The sequence below is a fragment of the Glandiceps talaboti genome, chromosome 23 (assembly GCF_964340395.1).
Source record: "Glandiceps talaboti chromosome 23, keGlaTala1.1, whole genome shotgun sequence".
Taxonomy (NCBI): Eukaryota; Metazoa; Hemichordata; class Enteropneusta; family Spengelidae; genus Glandiceps; species Glandiceps talaboti.
In genome coordinates this window covers 10,435,032-10,453,334 of record NC_135571.1, presented here as the reverse complement: position 1 = coordinate 10,453,334, position 18,303 = coordinate 10,435,032, and the positions used below count along the sequence as shown (strand labels likewise).

General features: G+C 38.0%; 1 protein-coding gene across 1 annotated transcript in view; it reads left to right on the top strand.

Moving 5' to 3' along the window:
- Positions 1-2,649: 2,649 nt before the first annotated feature.
- LOC144452716 (apolipoprotein(a)-like) overlaps positions 2,650-18,303 on the top strand; it is a 50,591-nt gene continuing 34,937 nt past the window's right edge. The window contains exons 1-7 of the mRNA XM_078143861.1: positions 2,650-2,710; positions 3,189-3,437; positions 3,692-3,952; positions 5,568-5,822; positions 6,427-6,687; positions 8,270-8,515; positions 8,862-9,009. Of these exons, the coding sequence (XP_077999987.1) occupies positions 2,650-2,710; positions 3,189-3,437; positions 3,692-3,952; positions 5,568-5,822; positions 6,427-6,687; positions 8,270-8,515; positions 8,862-9,009 (1,481 nt within the window). The remainder of the gene's footprint in view (positions 2,711-3,188; positions 3,438-3,691; positions 3,953-5,567; positions 5,823-6,426; positions 6,688-8,269; positions 8,516-8,861; positions 9,010-18,303) is intronic.

Below are 18,303 nucleotides of genomic sequence, written 5' to 3'. Positions count from 1 at the left end.
ATAACGTCGATATGAACATTCTCACAAACCTGAGAGCTGTTAGTTTTTTCCGCTACACTGTGAAATATCTGTTTGCGGCGCGTTCTGGACGGTGTCGTAAAAGAGGCTGTGGTTTGCGACGATGCGATATGAAGTGCTTCCTTCCTTTTGTTAAACGTTAATTACTCTTTCGTTATCTTGCTTTTGCTTTAATTCCTGCTCTCTTCTCGCGGCTAAGCCGCTCGGCATACATAAAAAGATACGATAGTCACGAGTCTGGCAGCGAAACTAGCTATCGAACAGTTCTGGGGAAAGAACTCACTCCAATATTTAAGCTGGTGAAGGTTACTTCCCAAGAAGAGTCGAAGAGAAATAATCATAGTCAGTCCTTTGCTTGTCTGACTTGCCAATGAGATCAACTACATTTTCTTTCTAAAACTCAACTAAAATAAGTCTGTCCTTGTCACAGATTAGCAACCTCGGCCAGCTTTATCTTCTACTATACTCAAGTCCACCCCTATCTCTAACTCCACACTAACAAATCTAAAGTCCAGCTGACCTGAAATCTCACCTTCACATTTCCTCTCCTGAATTCTCCTTTAGTTCTCCCCCCCCCCACCCCACCCCATTTTATTCAAATAACATATTAAGGTTGAATATGTCTTTCATTTTGTACTAAAAATACATTTACGGTAAAAGCAAAGTATTGCCAAATAAAGAAAAGAGTGTAGTGAACACACAGTAATGAATACATAAAAAAATAAAAAAAATAAAAAAAATAAAGTGTTAGAGCGTCCACCCGGATGTTAAAGTTGAAAGTCTCATTATCAGCTGATAAATGTTACGTAAGTGATAAATTATGTCGACTAATGCGACGACACAACTTAACACGTTCGTTCGTGTTGTGAGTTATTTTGACCATTTTATCTATTAAACATCTCCAAGTCTGCCCATTCCCGTTGGACAGAGTTCTCTTTGTACCCCCATCCCCCACCCATCACTCTCAACAGTGTCAAGTGGCAAAATAACACATCATCTATTACGCCAACATCACCAACTAACAACCGTTGATTCAAACCCTAAACCTATGTTAACTTAGCAACTTTTTGTTGATATTAAATTGACCGGTAAAATAATCTAAAATTATTAAATAATGAAATTTCCGATTTGTTAAACGTTACAATATCCTGAAGATTTCCTTTTAGAATGTAACGTTGCCGAATGGACTGAGTTACTTATTAAACCAATGTAAATATGTTTTGGAAGTATATTGTATATGGTTTAACTAGAATAGATGATAAAACCCTTGATAATTATATTATAAACAATTTAATTTTGATGGTGGTCGCGTTTGCTGTCTGCAATCTACAAAACAACAATTCTGGGGAGAACTGATATTGAACAAATACTGACGATATGTTTAATATTTCTTTTCACAAGAACAGGATTATCAATTCTTTTTTTAATCTGCTAGATATAATATTTAGTGCGACGGTTTGAGAGAGGGGAAGGATGTATTCCAACGTAGCTGGAACAACACTTAAAAGTCTGATTCACAGGGCTCATTTTTTTCATAGTTTCTTGCTTTCAAAACTCGACGCAGAGCAAAGCAATGCATTTTTGGCCTATGATTCGCATTTGTAGTAATATGCGTAGGTGACATGCCATCGTTATTTATATCCCTAGATTAACGAAGAGAACGCATGAGGGGAATGGCCCATAGGTGATATCACAAATGTTCTTTTACGAATAAATCTATTCAGTAATTGTTTTAGAGAGGCCAGGTCAACTCAATATATATACTAGTGTTCACTGACACGTCCACCAAAGACATGGACGTGCGACCTGCACCAGGGGATGATGGTGCCATGATTGTTTCAGAACGCTTAAAGTATCCTCTAGATTCTCCAGTCACTCCCCAAGTCAGAGAAGGTACTAGGTTAAGGATCGCAGTTCAAATTAGGCGACCAAATATGGGGACAACGCTAACGGTTAACCCTCATGTATGCCAACACTTCGAGAGCAAAGACAAGAGATGCCAACATGGCACCGTGCCATTGGACAACAACAGTCACGTGATATTTAGTCACGCGAAGATAAAAGTTAATAGGGCCCGTAATTCACAAAAGTATCTAAATTTAGAATTATAGCCTACGAATGGTTACTATTTATACACTTCTGATCTATTTTCAAATTACCAGGTTATCTCATTTTATCAGGGTTGACTTGTAGTAGGTGGTGGTGATATATTATTGTTTTCAATTTAAGCGTTTACAAGCACAAGTGAAAGATCCCGTTTGTCTATCAAAACTTATATATTTGCCCTTTTAGTATTTGCCTTTTTAAAGATTTGTGTCAAAACTATGACAAACAAATTGGGATTCTAAGACTAAAGATAAATGCCCAACAGGATTCAAAGAATTTAGAAATAATACTAATTCAAATATTTAAAGAGACAAGGTGAATTTTGTACAAGTTAAGAAGCTGAAACAACTTTCATTTTACATTTAAGTTGCTTACAGGTCATCTTCATGCCTTCCCAGATACGAATATCAAGATATTTTTCCACTTTCCTCAAAATTTTTGTGGTATTTTCTCGCAGGATAAATACTATATTTCAACAGCTGTTATTCGTTGACTCAACACGAGTCTGTTTCGCAGTCTACCAAGATGGTGATCTTGAAGGTTATTGTTCTATCTCTAGCGTTAACGAGTAACATTCTTGCTGAAGGTGGGTGTTGTAAGAACTTCTGATATTTTGTAAACCACGAGATGTCAAAGAAAATCATCTAGTGCTATTAATTTAAATTGTATTTGCAATACAGGTTATACAATCATACAGTATATCGCACAAAAGGCAACCAAATGTAAAATGCTGAATGTATTTTTGGATCGCACTTTCCCACCTACAAAAGACCGAATCAAAGCGTGCACAAATGAGATTAATAATTACCATGGTTACTAAATATTTACCTCTCGCAATAGTAATGTTTCATATGTTGAAATCATTGAATTTGTCGCATCGCTAGAAAACAAATGAAAGAATATGTAAGATTCGTTTAACTTCTTAACCAATTATATATGTATATATATGTGTGTGTGTATATATATATATATATATATATATATATATATATATATATATATATATATATTGTTAAAATAATACAATATAGATTATTAATCTATCCTCATTTTATTTTGTGTAGATTGTTTCCTGGCCCCCGACGCTAAAGATTATAGAGGAACCATTTCCGTTACAAAGACAGGGAAAACGTGTCAGAAGTGGACAGCACAGTCACCACACACACATGGTTTTACACCAACGGATTATCCCACCTCAGGACTGGGTGACCATAATTATTGTCGTAACCCTAGTGGTGACCCCGAGACATGGTGTTATACAACTGATCCAGCCACAAGTTGGGAATACTGTGATGTAGAGGAATTTCGCTGTAGTAAGTAAATGATATGATAAGAAAAGATTTGATCATTGTAATTTCTTATCACTTCGGTTAACAGTACTAAACTGTATATGTATGTATGTATGTATGTATGTATGTATGTATGTATGTATGTATGTATGTATGTATGTATGTATGTATGTATGTGTTTTGTGTTTATTTACACATTCATTATACATTTATTTATTCAACTGTTTATTAATTTATTGATTGATTGATTGATTGATTGTTTGTTTGATTAATTACAGAATCCGAATGCTATCATCAGGGAAACGCAGCAGATTACAGAGGTGTAGTGTCGTATACTGAAACAGGCAAAGAATGTCAGAAGTGGACTTCACAGTCACCACACTCACATAGTTATACACCAGCAGATTATCCTACATCAGGTCTTGGTGACCACAATTACTGCCGTAATCCTAGTGATGATCCGAGGACATGGTGCTATACAACTGATCCAGGTGTTGATTGGCAATACTGCAGCATTTCTGCCGTGGGAACAGCTTGCCGTAAGAATTCATTTTCTTTCAAATCAATTGTTTAAATGTTTACTATAAGCTTATATCGTTGTATAGCCACACCTTCCCATATACCAAAAAAATTTCTTAGTATTTTCAAATAGGAAATTGTAGTGTTTTTTGTTTGTGTGTTCTTTTTTTTGTGTGCCTCTTTCGCTTCTGTCTCTGAAATTCCTGTGTCTTTTTCTCTTTCGTTTCCATGTCTGTTTAGTGTCTGTTTATTTTTCTGTTTCGCTTCTGTGTTTTTGTCTGTGTCTGTTTCTGTTTGTCGATTCGGTAACACTAATAACTATCACATCAACTTACTTTTTTTGTACGGCGTTCTCACCAGTCAAACTATGTTTGGTAACACTAAAGAAAATGTAAAAATTATATCGGGAGAACAGAAATTCGATCAAACTCATTTTTAACCAAATAAATGTATCAAAAGTTTTGCTTATTTACAGCCACAACGACGGAAGGTGTAGGCAAGTATTTCGTTTGTCAAATTTAAGTTGATTATTACATCCATGTCGTCCATTTCACACACGAACGTCTCGGGGTCCCACACCACAGAATTACCTGGCCTAAGCACGCACAAATAATCTTTCCGATCACAAATTTACATGGTTTATGAAAGGTGTCTCCCCCGTAAATCATTATATAGAGCCAATAAACAAGATTTAATGTGATGGTCGTAACTCTGGATGAGTAAGAACTTACAATGTGACCCCAACAAGAGGCATTGTATTTCTCAACAAACATTTCAAACGCAATTCACCTGCACATGCGTATAAGACAACCATTGACCTTTAACTTTCTTGACCTGATAACAAGCAACTGTTGGAATGGCTACAGATGCTATCCAGACATGGGGTAGCGAGTGGTTACACAACCAGAACAACAAGGGTTGACAAAAATCACAGTCACATTAATGAACTTTTTAAGTGTCATAACACTACAAACCTAGTTACATAATGATAGCACATGAAGTGTTTTGCGACAGTGGGCCTTACTCTAGTTTACGACATTTATGTTCTGTTATCTCGGCAAGTCATGATCATTTTGTTTGATAGAATTTCATCCATTGCCTAATGTCTAATCTTTGTTAGTGAAAGAGTTCCACTATCAGCCTTCATTTTTTGTAATTTTATAAGTGGTAATATTTAGGAACGAGGCTCATAAATTTGCCCACTGACGGAAATATACTATGGTTGAGATAAAGAATGTTTCAACATTGTCAAATTCCTGAAAAAAGTAGCCGGCAAGACATTTCGGAGTAGCCGGTTGCTTTGCCGGCTACCGGCCCTTATCTACATCCCTCCAATATTCGAGTAAATGACATTCTTGAAGCCATCGTGTGTACAATCATGACATTTGTCAAAAAGTGTTTATAGTGAATTCACTTGATACTATTTGTCAACAAAAGAAAATGCAATTCACCCGCACATGCGCATAGTACCTGGAATAGGACGACTATTGCACTTTGTATAAAACGTAGGCTGAAACTGAAACTGCTTCAAACTGTCATTATCATAAGAAAGTAACTTGACGTATGTTTCGCTGCCAGTATCCTCGATCCAGAGCAACAAACTAACAATGATTTGATTATTCCATTCCAAACTAGATACGAGTTGCTTCACTGACCTGAAGGCAACAGATTACAGAGGTACATTATCTGTGACAAGGACAGGGGATGAATGTCAGCGATGGAGCGTACAGACGCCAAATAAACATAGTTACACTCCAGACAAGTATCCCAATGCTGGTCTCGGTGCACACAATTACTGTCGTAATCCCGATAACGATCCAACTACGTGGTGTTACACTACAACCCCAGGTGTTAAGTGGGAGTATTGTGATGTCGAGGAGTTCCGTTGTAGTGAGTAAATCATATTTGTGTATTTGCTTGGTTTTATACTAACATTACATTCATTATATTTTTAATTTTTCCATGGGATTTTACAGTTGATTCAGATATCCATAGTAGGTATAAATGAGAGAGAGAGAGAGAGAGAGAGAGAGAGAGAGAGAGAGAGAGAGAGAGAGAGAGAGAGGGGGGGGGGAGGGAGAGAGAGAGGGGGAGACGTACAAGCGTACAGACAGACAGATAGAGACAGAGGAAAACAGTCAGGCAGAGAGACACAGACAGACAGACAGACAGACAGACAGAACGGGATGGGAGAGAGAGACAGAAAGACAACAAGAGAGAGGGGAGGGATGGAGACAGAGACAGAGCAAAAATATCCCTGAGTACCCAGACCAACTCTCACATGGCATGGGGTTAGGTTATCATTATATATTACATGCATTTATTATTAATACATATCTTTATCCAAACAACAAATTTTGCATAATGTGCGATCACACACTTTTGCATTTTCGCATAGGTATATGTTTTCATTATTGTTATGACACTGGTGTAATTTTCACTATGTAATGTGTAATAATAGTACTATATCAAGACAATATCTGATCTTTTTCAGAGACCGAATGTTATCATGAGGCAAATGGAGCTGATTACAGAGGTACTGTCTCGGTAACTGAATCGGGACATACATGTCAGAAATGGTCCTCACAATCACCACAATCCCATGACTACACTATAGAGGATTATCCTGCAGGAGGTCTTGGTGACCACAATTACTGCCGTAATCCTAGTGGTGATCAGGGACCATGGTGCTATACAACTAACCCCGACGTTCCTTGGCAGTATTGTAATGTTGGACCTGCAGTAGACGTCTGTGGTGAGTGATAGAAATTTTATTTTCAATAATCATGGTTCATTGGTTGAATGATTTGGTTTACTGATTGAATGATTTGGTTTATTGGGGGAATTATTTGGTTTATTGGTTGATTTTATTTTTGGTTGATTCTGTATTCAAAGTAGCAATGTCTTGATACAAGGTTGTTATCAAGTACAACTGCCTCCTAAACATCCATACAACACAATCTCGTTTTCCCAGCTTGGTTAATTCCCACTCTATGATAAAATGCAGTGAATTGTCTGCTAACTGTTTTCTTGTCCTTTCTTTCATCCAAAACCAGCGACAACGCCAGAACCAAATATAGGAATAGGTATGTTGTATTGTCCGAAGGCTATTCGGATTAAAATTCAAACCTAGGGGTTAAAATGCTTTGTCTAAAGAAAGTTGGTCCTGAACGAAGAATGGAATAATCGTTATGGTGCCACTTACAAGATAATGCTTTGGCGAGAATCTGGCATTTAATCCGTAAGACACTGTGTAGGCCGCTATTCAATTGGCACTATACCAAAATAAATTCACACGCAAAAGTTATGCATACAAACCAAATTTCAAAATTCTAACCTAAAGTGAACAATCTTCGTGCTATATATAGTAGCCTTAAATAAACACACATATCTGATGGACAACATATTTGACATTTTACACACGTTACTTCTCATTCATGTGTATACTAAGACTGCAAACTACGCTATCGTTGAAATTCATTCAAAAGTGTCCTGCTACAGTTTATGTCAGATTTGACGACTGTATTTTACTATATTTCCAAAATGTGTCCAGTAATAACACTGATAATTATATTGTTACTAGACTCTACCAAATTAATATGTAACATTGGTGTTATTTTATTTTCTTGTTTGTTTTCTGAAGTCTCCACTGTGGTACCAACCTACCCACGTGAGTACATTTAGTAATATTTTTAATAATAAAACCATGTATCGTCATCATTGTTATCATACCCATCTCAAGTGGTATGCACATTGTATTCTTTTACTTTTTTTCTCCGTCTATTCCTCCTCCTCCTCCTCCTCCTCCACCACCACCACCACCACCAATACAACAATAACAACAATCCCCAACACTACCACCATCATCTACTATCATCATCATCATCATCTCCACCACCACCACCACCACCACCACCACCACCACCACCACCAATACAACAATAACAACAATCCCCAACACTACCACCATCATCTACTATCATCATCATCATCATCTCCGCCACCACCACCACCACCACCACCACCACCACCACCACCACCACTGACAACAACAACACCCTTCCTCCTCCAATTACCACCACCAACAAAAAAACAGCATTACCACCATCACCGCCACAACCAACACTATCAACACCACCACCACCACCACCACCACCACCACCACCACCATCATCATCATCATCATCATCATCATCATCATCATCATCATCATCATCCTTCTACATTTTCTTTGATTTACTTGGAAGCTAGTGTGATGAAATGACAATCTACATTTGTATAGGCTTAGTTTGTTTGTTTGTTACAATATTTATATGCAACGTCCTTTCCTACAATAGCTTGTGTGTTTCCTGTCGATTTGAAGAACGTAGCACAGGGCAAACCGGCAAGTCAGAGTTCCACCAGTGTAAGATGGAGTGGTTATGCAGAGAAGGCAGTGGACGGAAACAAGAGTAGCAGTATGAAGTCAGAATCATCATCATGTACACAAACAGGACGTCAACCTGAACCGTGGTGGAAAGTTGACCTTGGACAGTCGTATGATGTCTACGAGGTTATTATCACAAACAGACAGGATTGCTGCGGTAAGGGTTATTATTTTAAGTCTTTTATTTCCTCTGTTCATAGCTAGCTACCCTTTGGTTTTTCTGCTTAAAGTGCAACCAAAGATCGCTTAGCGCCGAAGGCACCGATGAGGGCGCTAGCCCAAGTTATTGTCATAACCTTTCGGCTTTATTCGGCAACCTGCCAAGCTCATAACCGAGGTCTTACTAGTACTACAAGACTACATACTGATACGAAATAATCAATGAATAATTATGAAAGTGGCCTCATAGTGGTGGTATCAGGGGGTGGTGTACCTATCAGTTTTAGATCCATTCTACACTGAAGGACTGACGATTCTTTTTCTATACCATTCTAATCATCTAGCTGGTCGTCTGAAGAATGCTGAGGTACGAGTTGGAGATAGCCCTGATTTGGCTAACAATCCGACATGTGGCATGATGATTATCGGTCGTCCAGCCACTGAAGAGACAATACACGTCAGGTGTGGATGTTCTACACCAATGAAAGGACGGTACGTCAGCGTTCAACTCATCGGCAAAGACAACCCTATGCATTTATGCGAAGTGGAAGTTATGGTGCCTGCTTAGGTTTTACGTCACCAAACTATGACGTCACCACACCGGTGACGTCATCAACATATGACGTCAATGCATGATGACGTCATACACATGACATAATTCAGTATTTTTTCGGGATAATAGTATTTCTTCAAAATGATAATACATAAAACATAGTGATATATATTGATAACTCAAACACAGAGAAACAAATTGAAATATGTATGTTTACCCTGCAAAAAGTTAACTAGCACTACTATAAAGGTAACCGATCTGAAAATGTAATCAACGTATGGCCAGCATGTAAATCCAGTATTTTTGCCTTGATCGTGTATGACTTGGTTTGTGCCTGATATGGAATACTAGTAACTGACAGCCATTATTATTTTTTTTGTATTTTGCATTCGTCACCTTGTTCATCTGTTTAATATTGTATATTAATACGGGAATGACGTTAGTGCTTACTAAATCTGTTATTTGATTGGTCACTTGAGGATTGGGTTATCATGGTTACCACGAGATCGCAGGTGCATCATGACGTCACAAGACTATCATGACGTCATAGGTATAAGTTTTATAGGTCATGTAAACTGAAATATTCATCACTGTGAGTTATTACTGTAAGCTTCTGGGCAAATAAAGTTTAGTATCTATCTGAGAATATTTTACTGTTGTATTTTGGTTTTTGTAAAAGATGAATTTGTCATGGTGACCATGGTGACGTGAGTGAGTGAGTGTGTGCGTGTGTGTGTGTGTGTGTGTGTGTGTGTGTGTGTGTGTGTATTAAAACCGATGACCTAACGACTAAATCGTCCTGAACATTAACCACTATGCCACAGGAGTTGTGTTATAAAACGATGGAAGACATATTATGCATTCAGTTGAATTTTCATTATAAATTACAAGAATACTCTTAATCAATAACCAAATATTTGACACACACTTGTTATACCATAAATGTTAATGTGCAGGATGGTCACGTGATTTGGGTTTAATTGACACAGCTGAAGGCTAGACCCCACAGACTAAACGTCTTCTCTACTGATATCAGCATCCCCCCCCGTCAACGGCATCGAACTTTTTAATATTCATCACACGTCTCTGGTATATTCTGAACAATTTATAAGCATCAAATATTAATAATTCTCACATGGCCGGCCGTTATTACCCAGTTTGGTGTGTAATGTCAAAATAAAATAAAAATATACGAAGTACAAGGACAGTTAAAATGCTATACTATTACGGTGGACGAGAAGGACATTTCCGCGCTCTCAATGATTGGGCGTTCAAAGCAATTTCCGCGCTCTCAATGACAGAGTTCAAAGCAATTTCCGCGCTCTCAATGGCTGAGCGTTCAAAGCAATTTCCGCGCTCTCAATGACAGAGTTCAAAGCAATTTCAGCGCTCTCAATGACTGGGCGTTCAAAGCAATTTCACCGCTCTCAATGACTGGGCGTTCAAAGCAATTTCCGCGCTCTCAATGAACGAGTTCAAAGCAATTTCACCGCTCTCAGATGTCAGACATTTCCGCAACAGAAACGATTTCTCTGACAGAAGCGATTTCCCAGACGTACAGAAGTGGAATCCCCACAAGTCACGTGTCATTAGTGACCCGGAAGTACATGTAACTGGTAAAAATTGTGGACACAGTGACGGTGCCTGTGTGTACACATTGTCATTGATAACTACAGTAGGTATTGTCAGAGATAGCTATAGTAACAGGTATTGTCACAGATAACTATAGTAACAGGTATTGCATCCATAGCCAGAAGTCATATATTTTGCAGGAAATACATTTTTACATTTAACTCATGCACGTTTTACATTTTTTAAACAGAAGTTAGAAATCATTTGTTACATTCTAAGACCGGGCGGACGTCTTCGTTAATATCCCGTCGATCATCGGGCATGACGTGGCACATTAAATCGATAGCCCCACTTTGAGTACGAGGAATTCACACATAGGGTATAATAAACTATCATGTCAGAATACTGGTTTTATAATATTCTAAGCTCGGCAACCTTGTGTTCATAGTGGTCTGAGGTTTAACGCAAACGTATAGTAATGACTATGTTACGTCGATTCACCCAAAATGTGCTGGAAAGGGGTAGGGGTTTTGTGCGAAGTGCCGTCTTAAGTATTAAGATCAAGGGTCTCGAGCTCTGTAAGTTTTTGGGTGTGTGGAATGTATAGAGTTTGGGTTTACCGTTTGGCTTTGGAAGTCTCAGCAGAGTCATCTTATTTTATTTTACACAGTCTAGTTACGCAGCCGGCCCCTCCCCATCCCCGTCTAGGTAACAACACAAATATATTTAAACTGTATAACATCGTCGGTATGACATCACAATAAATACATTTGATTGAAAAAATAATGCCAACGATAACTCACTACCTAAAAACAATTCTTGTATAATGTACAAACAACCGTCACTGTATGGGATGGATGGCTGGTGTCAGTTAGTCATGCAATATGCGCCAGAAACGAGGTCCCACCCCAAACATCTGATTACAAATTTACAATTTATTTGTACATTTAGGACGTCCAAAAGGATATTTTCATATTCCAACGCTATCTGTTACTTGTTGTCTTTGCTTTCCTTTGATCTTCGCTTTGATATCATTTTTAGTAAACAACCTGCAAACTTCATAGAAACTGTAGATAGTACGAGTAAAAGGTGTCCCTAACTTTCCAGTAAAACGTTGAAACGTGAAACGTTGTTTGTGGTTTGATTTTGATTGCGTTTCAAAAAACGAAAGTTCGAATTTCGATATCAACACCTAAAACACTAAGTTCCAAATTCACATGTAATTTCAAATGTTGATTGTTTAAACACGTATTCATGGTTCGAAATTACGTCAGAAACGAATCACATCATATCTGGATAGATTGGGATTTCACTTGGACGTCGTTAGTCACGCACCTAGTCAGTATGCAGACAGAGTATCGAGGATAGACTTCACGTGTTGTCATCAGCATGTTGAAACAACTATTCCAACATTGGTTGCAGTCAGTATATATGAAAGTTATCAAGAAATTGATATTTGTGTAAGATGAAAGGACTATGATGTTGTGATTATTGGTAACAGGACACTACGCCCCCAGACAAACAACCCGTAGGATAAATGCCCCCAATCACGCCTACAAATACACATACAATTTCATTTCAAACATGCTGATAAAGACTGAAATATTGATAATGAAATGAAATTTTAGAAAAAACGACGTGCGATAAACATGGGATTTGATTTCTAAATAAACAGTTATTATCTCATAAACAGGACCACTTTCGACCATGCCCTAGTATGTAATTATCCCACCTGAGGCCTTTCTCCGAGGGCATTTTTTCGGGGGGGGGGGTGCCCTAGAACCGTCATTATTATGTTAAAGAGAAAAAAATAGTGTGACGAACTCGTGGAAAGTACACGAAAAACTCTGATATTTAACACCTAATAAAACACTAGAATAGATTGCCTACGAAAGCTAATAAGTGGTAGCGTTAGCAAGCCTTCGATAAGCGTGAAAAACCCTCTCCGTCACACCAAGCTGTTCGATTGACTTTGTGTATGGCAGAACATACACTATATAAACTTGAGTACAGACACATTCGCCAAGCCAGCGTCTCTAGACTACGGCACAACCCAAGAAACCTGAAATATCACGACCAACTCGTGAAAATAAACGCCTCAACCTCACGGAGGCATACTAGAAAACGTTTCCCTAAAGGAAGAAGTAGGTTTTAACCGAAGAGAGAGAGAGAGAGAGAGAGAGAGAGAGAGAGAGAGAGAGAGAGAGAGAGAGAGAGAGAGAGAGAGAGAGAGAGAGAGAGAGAGAGAGAGAGAGAGAGAGAGAGAGAGAGAGAGAGAAAAGTGTTGCTATAGCTACCTGACCAAGACTCCACCCCTCAGCAACTGACTGGCATATGAAAAGTGTGTTTCGAATAAAACACGGGATATCTAGACCTGAAGTACTGGGAAAAATCAGACGAGCCAAATACAGGCACCCTGGGCGTGACACCCCGCAAGCTTTCCGCAACAACTATCTGTGACAATACCTGTTACTATAGATATCTCTGATACTAGTAATATCTGTTACTATAGCTATCTCTGACACTACCTGGTACTATAGTTATCCCGGACAATGCCCGTTACTGTTACGGCATTAAATATCCCAATACTAAAATGTATTTCGTGCAACTCTAGAATGTATTAAATGCATTTATTACAAGCTCCCTGGACCGTCCGCCCGGTCTTAGAATGTATTTCGTGCAGTCAGAGAATGTAACAAATGATTTCTAACTTCTGTTTAAAAAAATGTAAAACGTGCATGAGTTAAATGTAAAAATGTATTTCCTGCAAAATATATGACTTCTGGCCATGGATGCAATACCTGTTACTATAGTTATCTGTGACAATACCTGTTACTATAGCTATCTCTGACAATACCTACTGTAGTTATCAATGACAATGTGTACACACAGGCACCGTCACTGTGTCCACAATTTTTACCAGTTACATGTACTTCCGGGTCACTAACACGTGACTTGTGGGGATTCCACTTCTGTACGTCTGGGAAATCGCTTCTGTCAGAGAAATCGTTTCTGTTGCGGAAATGTCTGACATCGCGGAAATTGCTTTGAAACTCTTATCATTGAGAGCGCGGAAATTGCTTTGAACGCTCAATCATTGAGAGCGCTGAAATTGCTTTGAACGCTCAGTCATTGAGAGCGCTGAAATTGCTTTGAACGCTCAGTCATTGAGAGCGCGGAAATTGCTTTGAACGCTCAGTCATTGAGAGCGCGGAAATTGCTTTGAACGCTCAGTCATTGAGAGCGCGGAAATTGCTTTGAACTCTGTCATTGAGAGCGCGGAAATTGCTTTGAACGCCCAATCATTGAGAGCGCGGAAATGTCCTTCTCGTCCACCGTAATACTATATTCTAAACTGTTGATGTTGAACGCACAGTTGGTTATGGCAAGCCGTACAAGCAAAAAGTATTGTTTTGGTTTGGGGTTGTTGTTGTTTGTTTTTTTGTTTGTTTGTTTGTTTGTTTGTTTGTTTTGCTTGTTGGTTGGTTGGTTGTTGTTTGTTTGTTTTTGGGTGGCTGTATTTTTTGTATTTTGGCAACGAAATATAATATTAAAATTCAATATCATAATATTACGTTTAAAAAATTCAAGCTTCGAAAATGTCTTCTTTTGGATTGTATGTTGTAATGTCCTGTGTAGTTTTGGGCTGTGTTGTGTTTTTTATATGTTGTAACTTGAATTGCATTGCGCTGAGTTGTGTTGTGTGTTGTGTTGTGTTGTGTTGCGCTGAGGAATTGTGTTGTGTTGTGTTGTTTTATATTGAGCTGAGTTGTATGGTGTGGTGTGGTGTGGTGTGGTGTGGTGTGGTGTGGTGTCGCGCTGAGTTGAGTTGTATTGTATTGTATTGTGTTGTGTTGTTTTGTATTGTATTGAGTTGTGTTGTGTATTGCGCTGAGTTGTATGGTGTTGTGTATTGTGTTGTGTTGTGTTGTGTTGTGTTGTGTTGTGTTGTGTTGTGCTGTGCTGTGTTGCGTCGTTTGTTGAATTGTGTGGAATTGTGTTATATGATGTTCTGTGCATTATTTATTTTGCTTGACTGTCTTGAACAAAGATCAACGCTTTTAGTCTACCAGCGAAAGGGGGAAAGTTTTTGTTTCGCCCTGAGTACGAGGTAACCAAAACGTTCCATCATGTTATACAATATGTTCTTTAAATACATACTCAGTTACCGCGGGATGTCGAATCCAATAATTTTACCTATTGAAAGTAATTGTTGTTCTTTGCAAGGCCTATTAACAATTCCATACTTTGAGCGTTTTAAACATATGGATGCCACAATCAAATGTTTTCATAGGTTGCAATAGATTCTATGCTCCTCTGGAAGTTGAGGGAGTATAAATAATGGGTTGTGTTGTATCGTGACGTCATGTTTTGTGTTGCATTGTGTTGTACTGTTGCGTTGTGACGGTTATTTTATGTTTTGTTGTACTGCGCTGAGTTGTCTTGTGTCGTCTTGTGTTGTGTTGTGTTGTGTTGTGTTGTGTTGTGTTGTGTTGTGTTGTGTTGTGTTGCGTCGTTTGTATTGTGTTGTGTTGAATTGTGTTTTATGATGTTCTGTGCATTCTTTATTTTACCCTCTCCAGACTTCAACAAATGAACAACGCGTTTATTTTACCAGCAAAAGGGGCGAATGTGTATTTTCGCCCCGAGGACGAGGTCACCAAAACGTGCCATCATGTTATACAACATGTTCATAAATACATACCCAGGGGATGTTAGTATCATTACAACTTTGACAGGTCAAAGATTACCACGGGATGTCGAATCCAATTAAATTGCTTATTGACAGCTTATGTTATTTGGAAGGCCTTAAAAATCCACATTTTGACTGTTTTAAACTTATGGATGCCATAATCACATGTCTTCATAAGTTGCAATAGAATTCTATGCTCCTCTGGAAGTTGATGGAGTGTAAATGACAGCTTTGTTGGTATAGGTAACCTAATGTGGCTACCTATTTATATTATTAACTCAGTTAGTCACATTGTCACAATTCTAAGGGTAGTTGGGCATTTGCTAATCATCTGTTACTCTTGTGCAACAAGACCGTAATACAAGAGGCATTCAGTTTACATCTGGTCTATCTTGAGGTCAAGACCGACAACTTTATTTGGTCTATCGATCGATGAGTCAGTGGAACATTCCAGTTTTCGTCATGGCGCACAGTAAAAGATTTTACTTTAGTCCAGATATAATCTGATTAAAATCTGATGTGGTGATTTGGTGGCTAGATGTTTTCATGTACCTCTATTTTCCATCACTTTGTGTTGTTTGTTTTGTTCTGGGTGATCTTGCAAACTTAGGCAAAAGCAGCACTTTTAGTCTACTATATTTTATGCAAACGAGGGGAAAATGACATACATCCCGAGTATGAGGTCATGAAAATGTACCATCATCTTTTGCAACATGTTATGTAAATATATACACCAGGGGTGTTAATATTTGTAACACTTTGGCAAGCCAAAGGTTACATTGGGATATCAAATTCAATAATTCACTTATTGAGTCATGGAATCCTTGCTATTTGAAAGGCCTTGAAAATTTCCGTATTTTGACTTTTTGAACATATGGATGCCAATAATCATATGCTTACATAGATTTAAATAGATCATTTTCTCCTCTGTAACTTGAGAAAGTATATAGGGCTATTGTGCTTCTATAGGTCCGTGCCAGGGGAAGTAAATGTCAAGCATTATTCACTATGTAAAAACTGGCATTATTTACTATAACATTCAACGTTGTAAAACCACAGACTAACACATACCATTATTTTCTTTGAGTGGAATAGTATTGCATGGCTATATACTCGGGTATCACAGTTCATAGACATCGTGATATTGACCCTACCATTTGAATTAACAAAACTTGCCAAAGGGAGTGGCATTTGTTGGCGTGGTTATGACCTGACAGCCATACTCGCAAACAAACAGTTGTGAATATCCACAATTAAGGGGGGGGGGCATTTAACTGAGACCTTTGCTATATAACACAAATAAAATACAATTACTTCCTGATATTACTTCGTTCGTATAAATCCTTTTAGAATATGGATGGAGACACAAACATTGTGATTGACCCTCTGTCTATCTGTCTTTCTACACGCATTCCCTCTGCTCCTAAAATAACTCTCCGACTGCTTAATTTATTCTCATTAATAAACATGAGTTACCAAATATAGATTTATATAATGATATAAAAGGTCTTTACCTGCACCATAATATTAGTATGCAGTTATAAGGCGTTTTGGTTAACTACAACTTACAGGTGAGTACAAAACACAGTGCAATTTGTTAGCATTTTTTTCTTCTCAAAAATGCATAGATCGCTTTAAAATGTATTTTATCCAGTTTAAATTACTTTTTTCAAGCAAACTTCATTACTTTTCAGACGAAAGGACGATCTGATTTTTTTTCAGTTATTAATTTCAAATTCTTATATCATAACGTCGATATGAACATTCTCACAAACCTGAGAGCTGTTAGTTTTTTCCGCTACACTGTGAAATATCTGTTTGCGGCGCGTTCTGGACGGTGTCGTAAAAGAGGTTGTGGTTTGCGACGATGCGATATGAAGTGCTTCCTTCCTTTTGTTAAACGTTAATTACTCTTTCGTTATCTTGCTTTTGCTTAAATTCCTGCTCTCTTCTCGCGGCTAAGCCACTCAGCATACATAAAAAGGTACGATAGTCACGAGTCTGGCAGCGAGACTAGCTATCGAACAGTTCTGGGGAAAGAACTCACTCCAATATTTAAGCTGGTGAAGGTTACTTCCCATGAAGAGTCGAAGAGAAATAATCATAGTCAGTCCTTTGCTTGTCTGACTTGCCAATGAGATCAACTACATTTTCTTTCTAAAACTCAACTAAAATAAGTGTCCTTGTCACAGATTAGCAACCTCGTCCAGCTTTATCTTCTACTATACTCAAGTCCACCCCTATCTCTAACTCCACACTAACAAATCTAAAGTCCAGCTGACCTGAAATCTCACCTTCACATTTCCTCTCCTGAATTCTCCTTAGTTCTCCCCCCCCCCCACCCCACCCCATTTTATTCAAATAACATATTAAGGTTGAATATGTCTTTCATTTTGTACTAAAAATACATTTACGGTAAAAGCAAAGTATTGCCAAATAAAGAAAAGAGTGTAGTGAACACACAGTAATGAATACATACAAAAATTAAAAAAAATTAAAAAAATAAAGTGTTAGAGCGTCCACCCGGATGTTAAAGTTGAAAGTCTCATTATCAGCTGATAAATGTTACGTAAGTGATAACTTATGTCGACTAATGCGACGACACAACTTAACACGTTCGTTCGTGTTGTGAGTTATTCTGACCATTTTATCTATTAAACATCTCCAAGTCTGCCCATTCCCGTTGGACAGAGTTCTCTTTGTACCCCCATCCCCCACCCATCACTCTCAACAGTGTCAAGTGGCAAAATAACACATCATCTATTACGCCAACATCACCAACTAACAACCGTTGATTCAAACCCTAAACCTATGTTAACTTAGCAACTTTTTGTTGATATTAAATTGACCGGTAAAATAATCTAAAATTATTAAATAATGAAATTTCCGATTTGTTAAACGTTACAATATCCTGAAGATTTCCTTTTAGAATGTAACGTTGCCGAATGGACTGAGTTACTTATTAAAC